This window comes from Labrus mixtus, chromosome 10, assembly GCF_963584025.1.
Source record: "Labrus mixtus chromosome 10, fLabMix1.1, whole genome shotgun sequence".
Lineage (NCBI taxonomy): Eukaryota > Metazoa > Chordata > Actinopteri > Labriformes > Labridae > Labrus > Labrus mixtus.
This window is the reverse complement of record NC_083621.1, coordinates 22719287-22731460: the sequence shown is the minus strand read 5'-3', so window position 1 is coordinate 22731460 and position 12174 is coordinate 22719287. Positions and strand designations below refer to the sequence as shown.

General features: G+C 41.2%; 1 protein-coding gene across 1 annotated transcript; it reads left to right on the top strand.

The window, feature by feature from the left end:
- Positions 1-2948: 2948 nt before the first annotated feature.
- cnga2a (cyclic nucleotide gated channel subunit alpha 2a) lies at positions 2949-12072 on the top strand. The gene is made up of 11 exons (XM_061048778.1): positions 2949-3082; positions 3439-3528; positions 5700-5801; positions 5914-6099; positions 6193-6303; positions 6907-7013; positions 7613-8100; positions 8176-8454; positions 8696-8794; positions 10097-10474; positions 10589-12072. Exons 2-11 carry the CDS (start codon positions 3440-3442, stop codon positions 10772-10774), a joined length of 2025 nt encoding a protein of 674 aa, XP_060904761.1. The 5' UTR covers positions 2949-3082; position 3439; the 3' UTR covers positions 10775-12072.
- The last annotated feature ends 102 nt before the right edge of the window (positions 12073-12174 follow it).

Genomic DNA, 12174 nt, shown 5'->3' with positions numbered 1-12174 from the left:
GAGATGTTAAGGGACTATTATGAGGAAAAGATTCAGGATATAACATAAGGGATATGTTTGAGTGTATGTAATGGATCATCTCGAAGGACTTTTCAGGTGGCAAAAGTCCCGTAAAACTGACTCAGTGACATCAACGCCATCAAATGGAAATGTCTTATTTTTAACATTAGCTCATAAAACTGGTAACTCTTTATTGTCTTAAATCATGCACATACTCCATAAATCTGACGTGAATCCATTCATATCTGAGAGATTCCTATTTATCAATTAATCGGTCAGATGTGCAGTTTCATTTCAAAGGTCTTTTAATCACTAAATGTTTTTTCCCCCTTTTCTGAGGATTGTTTTTTACTCCTAAGAAATACTTAATTTGTGCAGAAAACCTGAAGCATGTCCCTGGACTTAAGTCAACTATCATAACTCAACTCTCTGGTATTAGATACTTAAATAAACCGCTTAAAAATCTCTCCATGTCTCATTTATTTTAACACCTGGAAATATTTCAGACCACTAATGTCAAGTCAACTTCATTTGTACAGCATTTGAATCAAAAGAGATCCTTAACGCACTCTAAAGTAATCTTAATTCAAAGCTTCCATTTAAAGAACAATGATGTTTATTACACTTTCAAAGTTTCTGCAGTGGTATCTTTTCGATATGGTTTCATTGAAAGCTGAACACACCGAACTTGAAAAACCCTGCACAACACAGAAGATGACTAACCTGATAGAAACATCCATAGTTAATTCATATAAAAGATTCAGCTGAATTATTTTTAAAGTCTTAATGCTGCACATTTTATGTTTTCACCCCCCGATGTTTCCCTGTAAAGAACATTTGAAGTCCACTGTGAGGAAAAGGCATTGTTTTAGTTGACAGCAAACTCAATGATATGTACAATCACATCAGTAATGTTCAATAAAATTTTTCCATCTATTTGACAAGATTTTTATTGCTGGTTTTCGCTCTTTTTCTGTGCTTGAAAAATGAAATGGTGGGGTGCAGGATGGCTTAACAGTTATGACACTTTGATGCATGTCATCCTGCACACTCTCCTCCTTTCTCTCTTCAGTTGTCCTATCCAATAACAGGGTAGGACAGAATGCCAATCTTGTCATTATACAATTGTACAACTAAATCAGTAAAACGTCACCTGAAGGTGCACACATAGAGGCATCCACAGCTACAAACAACTTGAATTCAGGTGAGATGTGCAATGTGTGTAATATTTACAGCAGGTTATACATATATGTATTGCACAGTAAAAAAGTATCTAGCCAGAGTGCAGAATATATTGTTTATAAATATTATATATTATTGTAAATATTTTATGTAAGAAACAAATATATACACTACAGTAGAAGAAAACATTTTTGATTACAGGGACAAACAGCAGCTACTCTTCCTGGAGTCCACAGACAACAAACACACAAAATGTAAAACATGACAATCCTAACATTCAACCAACAGAAACAAACAACATAAAACAACAACATAGAAGCATATCAAAAAAGACACATGATGCATGTAAAGGAGAACTTCTCTTCTTTTTCTCATCAGTTTTTATCTGTCTTCAGCCATGTTTTAAATATTCATCATCATCATCATTACATGACAGGAGAAACACTATTCACTAAATATGGATAGGAAACAAGATTCCTTAAACTTTCATTTATATATTTTAATTTTTCCTGTGACAGGCAAAGTAGCAGATATGTTCACACAAGTTACATCAGACTATACCGACAGAAGGGAAATGGTCAAGACAACTACAACTGTCATGAACTATTCATGGTCAATGCATTTCCCAAGAACTTTGTATGAGTCAAGTCAAGTTTATTTGCGTCGCACATTTCAGCGACAAGGCAATTCAAAGTGGTTCACACACATCACAATTATCAAGACGAAGAGAAAAAGAAACATTTAAATAGAAGATTTAAAAAAAATCTCTAAAACAAAGCGTTAGCAATCAGAGAGAAGATTAAATATGAAAACATGAAATCAACTTTAAATAGAAAAATCGAAAAGGAATACAAAAATATGACTAAGCGAAAAAAAAAAGGACCCCAAATAACCTCAGATTTGTAAAGGTGACGTTGCACAAATTCACCTGTTGGTCTCACCTGAGCAAAATGGATTCTGTTTAACAATCCACCCCAGAACATCTTCCTGAGGATTTAGGCTCACAGTTTGCTCCGTCTGCGTCGAGTCACAGCTCACAGGCTGGCTCAGCTCAACTCTCACCACTGCGAATTAAAATGCCCAGAAGTTGTTGTCATAATTTAGTAGTTATTAGAGGGCAAAACCGTGAACGCAACGTCAACCAGTTGACCAACTTGTGAAGTCAATATATTTGTCACATTAGCTAATGATGCCCATACATCCACCAGAGAAACTTAAAGCATTTATTTAAAGGCTTGTCCCTGGCCTCCTGATAAATGTAAGTCAAATAATTCAGCTATATCTCTCAACCACACATGCTTGAAAACCTTTTACCCTTTAAGCAGCTAACAAGCTCAGCTGTGCTCACCAGCAGTCACTAAATGAACACGTTTTGTGAAGAAGGTTTGTCAGAGCTTTTACAAAATCAGTCCAGTTGTTGGCCATAAAACCAAAGCGATAATGGACAGACGATCACCACCACCATCTGCATCATCATTATATCATTGTGTGTGTTAGTGTGTGTCCTGTGACGTCTTGGTTCACACATGCAGGTGTGTGTATCAAAACACTTCTCGCTCCAGTAATCAGGAGAAAATAAGCTCACAAAGACACACTCGTAGCTCGGAGGCCACTTCAAATAGGGCTCTTGAATTCAGATGAGCGTGGTGGTGAAAAGGTGCACATGCACAAATGATTTGCAATTGAAATGATGCTTTTGTTGAGTACTGTGTGATGAGCCCTTTCATCTTTTACATTTGAACACTCCATCCAACCGTCCGTCCGTCCCCTCATACGAGTCTTTGTCCTCTGTGATTAATGTGTTGTGGATCCAGATCACCTGACGGAGATGGTGTGCTGCTCGACTGAAGACGCACACTGATCTGGATTGATTGAAATAAGATTTGAGGACATTTATCAGGTCTGTTGGCTTTAAATCTCTTTCTCTGCCTATCATGAGCTGTTGTCATAACTACTGTACAGCTTGTTGCCATGTCATCTGGTTTCCGTGGAGATGCCTGAAAAAGGACGACCTCATTCTCGACCCTCCAACATCTGACTGTGTGTCCATCACTCCTTTTTTTTTTCATTTATATGTGAGAATGGCAGTCTGAGCCCATGTCTGCATGTGTCTTTAATGTGAGTTTTAGTTGTTATATAACTGTTTGTGATCTTCCAGCTGTTCTGCCTTTTGGTTCTGTGATGAACAAAGTAAGCTGATAATCTTGCTAGTGTGTGTGTGTGTGTGTGTGTGTGTGTGTGTGTGTGTGTGTTTAGTATGACAGGTCCAGTGCAGGATTCCCACAGACTCTCTGTGAAAACATGGACAGAGGAGGAGAGCGACCGAGCTGACAGCACACCAAGCAGGTATACACACACTCACACACACACATATCTCATGCATCTTTTCATTTAAAGTTATTTGTGGGGCCTTTTGCCTTTAATGGACAGGACAGTTGAAGAAAGACAGGAGATGTAAGGAGGAGAGAGTGTGGGATGACATGCAGCAATGGCCCACAGCCGCTGCGACGAGGACTATAGCATCTGAACATGAGGCGCGGGACATAACCTCTAAGCTATATCGTTGCTCCCTCATGCATATCTTCTATATGAACATTTGCATGATATTTGCCTAATTGTTCTTATTTAAGATAACAGTAAAGATAGCACTTTCAATTAGTCATAAACCATACAACATTACCTGCATGTTAACCTGTCTCAAGGCGCTGTGACCCTCTTATCCAATCAGAGAGCGCTTTAGCGGTAACAGTGATTGTCTATCTGTCAGATATTTGACGGTAAGGCTGCCAGAAAGTAAAGAGTAAGGTTTTTGAGATTGGAGTAGAGTTATTGTTTACATGTTAAGATTAAAGCTCCTGTGAGAAACGTTCTGCTTGTGTCGATTATGGCGCCCCCCTGTGGACAAAGTGACACCTCTGATCTTTTTTGCAGATTTTATTCTCAACCTGTAAGTAGTGTTCACCCGTCGAGAATCCTGTTTGGAAGCATATTCCCGTTGCTGTTAATCTCCTTTTCTGACCCCAACCAGGCAGCGTTTTCAGAAATTAAAATCACATTGTGGAAAACGTAAACGTTGCCGCTGATGTTCTTGTTTTCTCTTGTGGCTCATTCGGAGGCATCAGCATTCATTTCAGCCTGTTTCATAACCAGCTAAAAACTCCCCAAATGAGCTTTAATGTTTTGTGAATCCTTGAATTAAATAAATGTATTTGCTGTTGACAACATCAAATCCATTTTTTATATAAAGCTACACAAATCAGTAAAATTACTAAATGACTAAACTACAGTTCCCCCAGCAGAAACATGAGGAATTTCAGCTTCTGACAACCAAATCTATTGATTTAAAATCAGCACCTTCATTTCTAAGAGTGAAATCTCACATCTCTTAACAAATAGCAGCAGTCGTAGTAGGAAGCATTTTCAGCAAAGAAAGCTCAGATAAATCACTTCATATTTCACCTGGTACTCAATGACAAAGAAACAAAGCAAACTGGTTTCTATTGACTGCAAGTATTTATGGACGGAGCCTGAGTGGCGTCACCCATCTGTTACTGGATGCCAAGCCTGTCTCAACGTAACTTTCAGTCATCCTAATGACAGGCTGCGAGCTGGAGCTGAGGCAGGTTTTAAGTCTGCTGTAAAAACATTATATTGCATCCACCTGTCAATTAGGTCAGCTACATGCTTTATTGTGAATGGTGAATGGACTTGAGCTTATATAGCGCTTTTCTAGTCTTCTGACTACTCAAAGCACTTTTACACTGCAGGTCACACCTACACATTCACACCCTGATGTTAATAGTCATTATGTAGTATCATCCATCAGAAGTAACTAATGCCATTCATACACCACCACTGAAGCAGCGGGAGCAATTCTGGGTTAAGTGTCTTACCCAAGGACACATTGGACATGTTGCCCAGCTGGGGATTGAACCCTTGACCTTCTGGTTGAGAGGTGGCGACTCTACCAACTGAGCCACAGCTCTAGTCTTTCATAAAATCAAAACAGAAGAGTTATCAAAAATCCCCCCCGCCGTGCAGTGAGTGCCGATCGAGACATGGGCTAATCGGACCTATTTTGTTTTTGTGCCAGGCTGTAAATGTGTTCATTTCTGCTGTAAAAACGGGCTTTTTTGAATGGGGTGTGTATATGACTTCCTGTGCTTCAGCAGTCAGCCTCTAGTGGACACTCGACGAACTGCAGCATTTTCCACTTCCACATCAGTTTAATTTCTCAACGCCAGATGTTTCTGCTTGTTTTCTAATTAACATTCAAGTGGTATTTAGCTATTAAAGATACGAAGAAGTTATTATTAGAGGGCAAAACAGAAGAGTACATATTTAGTTTTGGATTCATCATGTGTACAGAAACATGACTTTAAATAGAGTTCACATTACAAAGGTATACTCTGTCTGTGCTGTATTTACAGCTGTGCTTATTATTTCCCCTCGTGTATTTATGATTGTGTGTGTGTGTGTGTGTGTGTGTGTGTGTGTGTGTGTGTGTGTGAGAGTAGAGCACAGTCCATGTGTGATGACACTTCATCAGAGCTCCAGAGGATGGCGGCCAATGACAGAAGGGATATTAACTCCCAGAATGGACGTGGTGCTCTCTCCAGGTATGACAGCTGATAATATAACTTAACCTCCATTTGAATTTAGAACTTTGTTAATTATTATATAAGTCTGACTTTAGGTCTCATTGCCATTTGTCTGTCTACCGGTCCTCAGGATCGTCAACATGGTGATGACTCTCAGAGAATGGGCACAGAAGAGTTTGGCAGAGGAGAACGAGCGGCCGGATTCCTTCTTGGAGCGTTTCAGAGGCCCCGCCAACGCGGACCAACAAGCCCCGCCCAGCAGGTTCAGCCACACTGGCTCTGATGTAGATCATGAAATCAGGCGCTCCAGATACAAGTGAGACATCAGAAAAAACAGGCTAAACATGAACACATGAATAGTCTGACTGACACTTGCTCATAAATATGTGTGCTTGCCTCACTCTTTCAGGAGGAAGAAGTTTAATGTCGTGGTCTTGTCCCCTTCTGATGATGCATACTACCACTGGTTGATGGTGATCGGTTCTGCAGTCTTCTATAACTGGACCCTTCTAGTTGTCAGGTTAGGATCTATTATTGTTCTAATATAAAAAAATGTGGTAGTTCTATTGCTTCTACTTCTTTTATCACCATGGATCCATTTTCTTTAGATGATCATTTTGGTACTAAATAGAAATGTCAAAACAACAACCACTACGGCTCCACACAGCTGAGATGCAACATGAAACAAAGAACAGGCTACAGGAACAAAAAAGCAGCTGGAGACGGAGAAGGATGAATGAAGAATAAGTTATTTGTCACAAATGAGGAAAATACTAGGATTTGGACCCAATTGCAGATCAAAAAGGATTTCATCTAACAAAAGTTCAAAAGGCAAAAACAAAATCTTACTCAGGTAAAAGTCCCTTTCAGGAAAGCCAGAGTTCAGTATGGAGTGCAGACTTTTCAGTAGGGGGCTTCAGGAGACTGGACCCTCGTGATCTTTCAGTCGGCATTTCTTAGTAGACTGAACATTTCAGCATGGATACTAACTTCCGGATTTTGTGCAGTATGGTTTGGATGCATCCTTTCAGGAATTGAGTTGTATTTGAACACCCACAATGCTGTGCGAAATTAAACATAAAACGTCACTTCACATGTCAAGTTTTTCTTTCATGTTCTGCAGAGCCTGTTTTGATGAACTCCAGATGGAGAACGTGTTGGTGTGGTTGGTTCTGGATTACCTCTGTGATGGAGTCTATATTCTCGATATAGCCGTCCGTCTTCACACAGGTGAAAACAATTAACTTATATAAGATTGGATTTAAAAAAAAATATTTCACTGATGTTTCCCATTTGCTTTTGTTTGTCATGCCATTCGTAGCAATTGAAAACCTGCATTTGTACATAACAAATCAGCATTGGAATAATTCAGTTAAGGTCGGGGGGTGGGGGTGGGGGCTTCCCCTGTGATAGTCTCCATATGAATTCTCCATATGAAAGAAAATATTGGTTAAATTTTGACCTTCTAAGCATTAACATGAACATGTTGTTGTGTGAAAGCTGAGAGTTTGTGTAATGCTGATATTGTGGGGTAATGGACTGCAGCCGGGTCTTTGGGGTCAAAAGGTCTACTGCTGCTGTTTTGAGGATAGCATGGAGGGAAAGGGCAATGCTAGTATTTTTACCTTTAGTTGGTTCCTATTGGCTTAATTTTTTAGGTTGCCGCTTTGGTTATCTACATCTACTGACATAGTGTGGTCAGTACCAAATTTGAAACATGGTTTACTGGGGGAATCAAGATCACAATGTAACACACCTTTCTTAACTATTTAACTAGTACTTATCAACTACTGTTAGAGACATCAACTCTGCTTTTTACTTCTTCTAAGGTTTCTTGGATCAAGGGTTGATGGTGAAAGATGTGCGGCGCCTGAGAGAAACCTATGTTCGAACCTTTCAGTGTAAGTTTGACATTTGCTCCATCCTTCCAACTGACCTCCTGTACCTGACTGTGGGAATCAGCTACACTCCTCTGCTTCGATTCAACCGGCTCCTGCGCCTGCCCCGCCTGTTTGAGTTGTTTGAACGTACTGAGACGCGGACGGGCTACCCCAACGCTTTCCGCATCTGTAAACTGGTTCTGTACATCCTCGTCATCATCCACTGGAATGCCTGCGTATATTACAGCTTCTCCAAGGCGCTGGGACTGGGCTCAGACTCTTGGGTTTATCCCAATGCATCAGATCCTGAGTTTGGCTCCCTGACCAGAAGTTACATATACTGTCTGTATTGGTCCACCCTCACGCTGACCACCATTGGAGAGACACCCCCCCCTGTTAGAGATGAGGAATATTTGTTCCTGATATTTGACTTCCTGGTAAGTTCCTCAGCAGTGTGTTGATACCATTTGTTCTACTCTATCATCAGGCTGACGTTGTTATTTCTGACATAGGTGGGTGTTCTGATTTTTGCCTCCATTGTTGGAAATGTTGGATCCATGATTTCCAATATGAACGCCACTAGAGTAACCTTTCAGAGCCGTGTAGACACCCTGAAACACTACATGCACTTCAGACATGTGAGCAAGGGTCTGGAGCAGCGCGTCATCCGCTGGTTCGACTACCTCTGGACCAATCAGAAGACAATAGATGAACAGGAAGTGCTGAGGAGTCTGCCAAATAAACTGAGAGCCGAGATTGCTATAAATGTTCACCTGGACACACTGAAGAAGGTGAAGACATCATTCCATCGATATCTTTGAGCCTCTGAACTGCATTAATATATTTTATAGGGTATTGTCAAATGGTCAAACTGTTCTGCCTTTTGGTTCTGTGATGAACAAAGTAAGCTGCTAATCTTGCTAGTGTGTGTGTGTGTGTGTGTGTGTGTGTGTGTGTGTGTGTGTGTGTGTGTGTGTGTGTGTGTGTGTGTGTGTGTGTGTGTGTGTGTGTGTGTGTGTGTTGTGGACATAGGTACGTATTTTCCAGGACTGTGAGGCAGGCCTCCTTGTAGAACTGGTGTTAAAACTTCGACCACAAGTCTTCAGTCCTGGAGACTACATCTGTCGAAAGGTCAGTGTTACTTTTAATGGTACTGTAAGCGCATATTATCCACCTCTAATTCTGGAGGGTCAGCACATACACCAAATACTTGTTCCTGCTTTGAACCTCGGTTTTGATAGTTAGTCAGGTAGAGACATAGATTTGTCCCTGCCTGCACTTGGCAGTATGGCTTAGGCTGATTTGCACTGATGAGTTTGCAGTTATGCAGATTTGTTTAGAGTTTAAGGAGATGGAGATTCATTTCAAGAAATGTTGTGGCTGTCATGTTTTTCCCCCAACTTGCCTCTTCTGTAATTTTTAACTGTGTATTTACAAATGCTTCTAAACTACATTAATATTAGTCTTTTATCAACAGCAGTACTACAGGTAAGTCTAGAGCAGTGCTTACAAAGTGGTCGTCCCATCCCTCCAGGGGTCCACCAGGGTGCGCTAAGGGGGTCGTGAAAACTTTGAAGGAAGATCGGGGGAAGATAAAATTAAATTAAAATGAACAAGTGACATTGTTTGTGACAAATACTTTTAGAAGTAGATGCCCTGTTTGGGAGGAAACCTCAGCTTGAAAGAAAATGAAAGGATCCACTGCACACAAGAAGACGGAATCGCTCCTTCTTTTATTATATGTAATTGTAAGACAAAGAAGAAGAAGTAATTCAAAGTTCTTATGTGTGGTGAATCCAATATCTTAATGGGGGAAAAAAGGGAAATAAACATGGGAGAGCAAAAAGCTCACCAGTCTGCTCAGAGTTGTGTGTGACTGGAACAGTCTCTCTCAACTGGCTCCTTTAAATTCTCCTCCTCCTCCCTGATTGCTCTCAGGTGCGAAACAGGCAGAGGGAGGAGGGAGACCAGAGGAGCAGAGAGGGATAGTAACAGGGACGCACAAAACATTTGCTATCGTAATGTAAAAGGAATTTAAGACATTTTTCGAGAGGGGCCAGCACGTATGTTTTTTTTTGTGTGTTTTTTTAAAGATTTATTTTTGGGCATTTTGTGCCTACAATGGAGAGATAGGACAGTGGATAGAGCCGGATATCAGGAAGAGAGAGTAGGGAACGACATGCAGGAAAGGAGCCACAGGCCGGACTCGAAACTGGGCTGTCCGCCTGCCCGGACCACAGCCTCCACACATTGGGTGCGTGCACCATCCACTGCGCCCCCACGCCCCCAACACTAATGTTATATCGGGTCCTTGGCATGGTTAAGCTTGGGAACCCTTGGTCCTGAGGATAACAGGCCATAGTTGTTGCTGTCTGAAGGGTTGGACTTATGAAATCTGGTTTATATATACTTTTTCCCTCTTTTTCTTTAAAGGGAGATGTGGGGAAGGAGATGTACATAATCAAAGATGGCCAGCTGGCAGTGGTGGGGGAGGATGGAGTCACCCAGTTTGCAGTTCTGACTTCAGGCAGCTGCTTTGGAGAAATCAGCATCCTGAACATCAGTGGCAGCAAGATGGGGAACCGACGTACGGCCAATATCCGCAGCCTGGGATATTCAGACCTCTTCTGCCTTTCCAAACAAGACCTGATGGAAGCACTTCAGGAGTTCCCCCACGCCAGGGCCCAGCTGGAACAAAGGGGGCGCGACATCCTGCAGAAGGAGGGGCTTCTGGAGGAAATAAACGTGTCTGCAGGGGAGGAGCTGGAAGAGAAGGTGGAGAGGCTGGAAACCAGTCTGGACCGGTTACAGGTCATATCTACCATATAAGTCTGCTACTACTGATGCTGTTGGTACTACTGCTATTTGTCATAAAATAATTACATTATTAATATTAAAAACCAATGTGAACCTTTTGTTTTTTAGACATGTTTGGCCCGTCTGCAGAGTGAGTTTAATTCTTCCCAGCTTCGTCTGAAACAGCGACTCACAACCCTGGAACACAGCACCACCACAGCAGTGACAGGAAGTGGCTTCCTGTCAGACGCCGATGGCAACGAGAGTGTTTCTGGTGGTGACGGTGTTCGCAGTGAAATCAACATCCGGCTCTGAAGGACATATTCTGAATATGGAAATATCTGGAGAAGCATAGAGCGTTGTTATGGTCACAACAAAGCTACTGTGTTGCTTTCAGTTTGAATAATTCATTCTTTTTAATTCTGTAAAGGAAGAATGTGCAACCTGTTGATCCAGTAGATGTCGCCCTTGAGCACCAGCATGAAACCAAAACAAACTGCTGTTCGGCGACACCTCCGCTATTCTGAAGCCTCGGCTCTCCTCCAGCGATACACCTCCAACCCCTCTCCACTCGCGTTCACACAAAGGAGTTATCAATTAGAACACACCATAATTAAGCACCATTAAGGGCAAGTGGCGGTTAAACTCTGATTCTTACAGAAAATCTTAACCCTTGCACTGGACTTGTGCCATGTAATCAATGATGTATTTTTCCACAAGGGGGCGTAAAACTCCTTAAAATACCAGTGATTACCAACCTTCTGTTTGTACTGACTGCACTTAAATGCATCGAGCCTCTCTAATTTCACAACACATTTCCAATGGACTTCTTTCTATGGTATCTGCAGCGTCTAAATAAACGTGCGCTCATACACGTCTTCTTTCATGAATGACACTCTAAAATGTCACACGTTGAAGTTTCTAGCTATGAGAAATTGTTCAGTTTTGGAACTTCAGACTCTGCAAACTCTTAAAGTCAAACTATTCTTTTAGGAGGCTGAGGATGTAAAGAGGTTATTGGTTCTCTCATGCCTCTCACATGTAATCCACTGTGACTGCATGCTAATCCAGTGTAGTGTTGCAGTCAAGACAACACTAACCAAAACCAAGACCAAGACATTTAGAGATTGAGACCGAGTCAAGGCCAAGACCAAGGCAGGGCGAGACAGAGACAAGACCAAGACCAAGATCATAATTATCACTGAAAAATCATCATCTTGTGTGCAGCAGGCGAGTCACTTACTTAGACCGTAACATTGGGAAGGTTGCGGAAAGAAAATCAGCGGAGATTCACACTAGTCTTGTTTTACAATCCGGAGTCCGTACAGTCTAAGGCTGAGACAAGATTGAGTAAAATGTTTTGGATTTCCAAGGCAAGACCTTCAAAAAGTGGTCTTTAGACCAGTCTAGTACCACAACACTACTCCAGTGGACCTATTGTCATTGTTTCCAGATTCCTGACCTCTAATGATTGTATGTGTTATTAAAGCCATAACTACTGCAAATTGATTTTCATGTAACTGGAAATGTCCTGTTTTTTAGTGTGTATTTACAGTAATGTTGATTAAAAAAATGTTTCATGAATTGTTTCTTTTTTTGTATGCTTTTGACTTCAACAGCACTCACAGTCTTATGAAGGTTTACTATTAAAAACACTGTTAAATAAACACTGTTAAATACTGTGCTAATGCTGAGCATTTATTTCCACCATGATA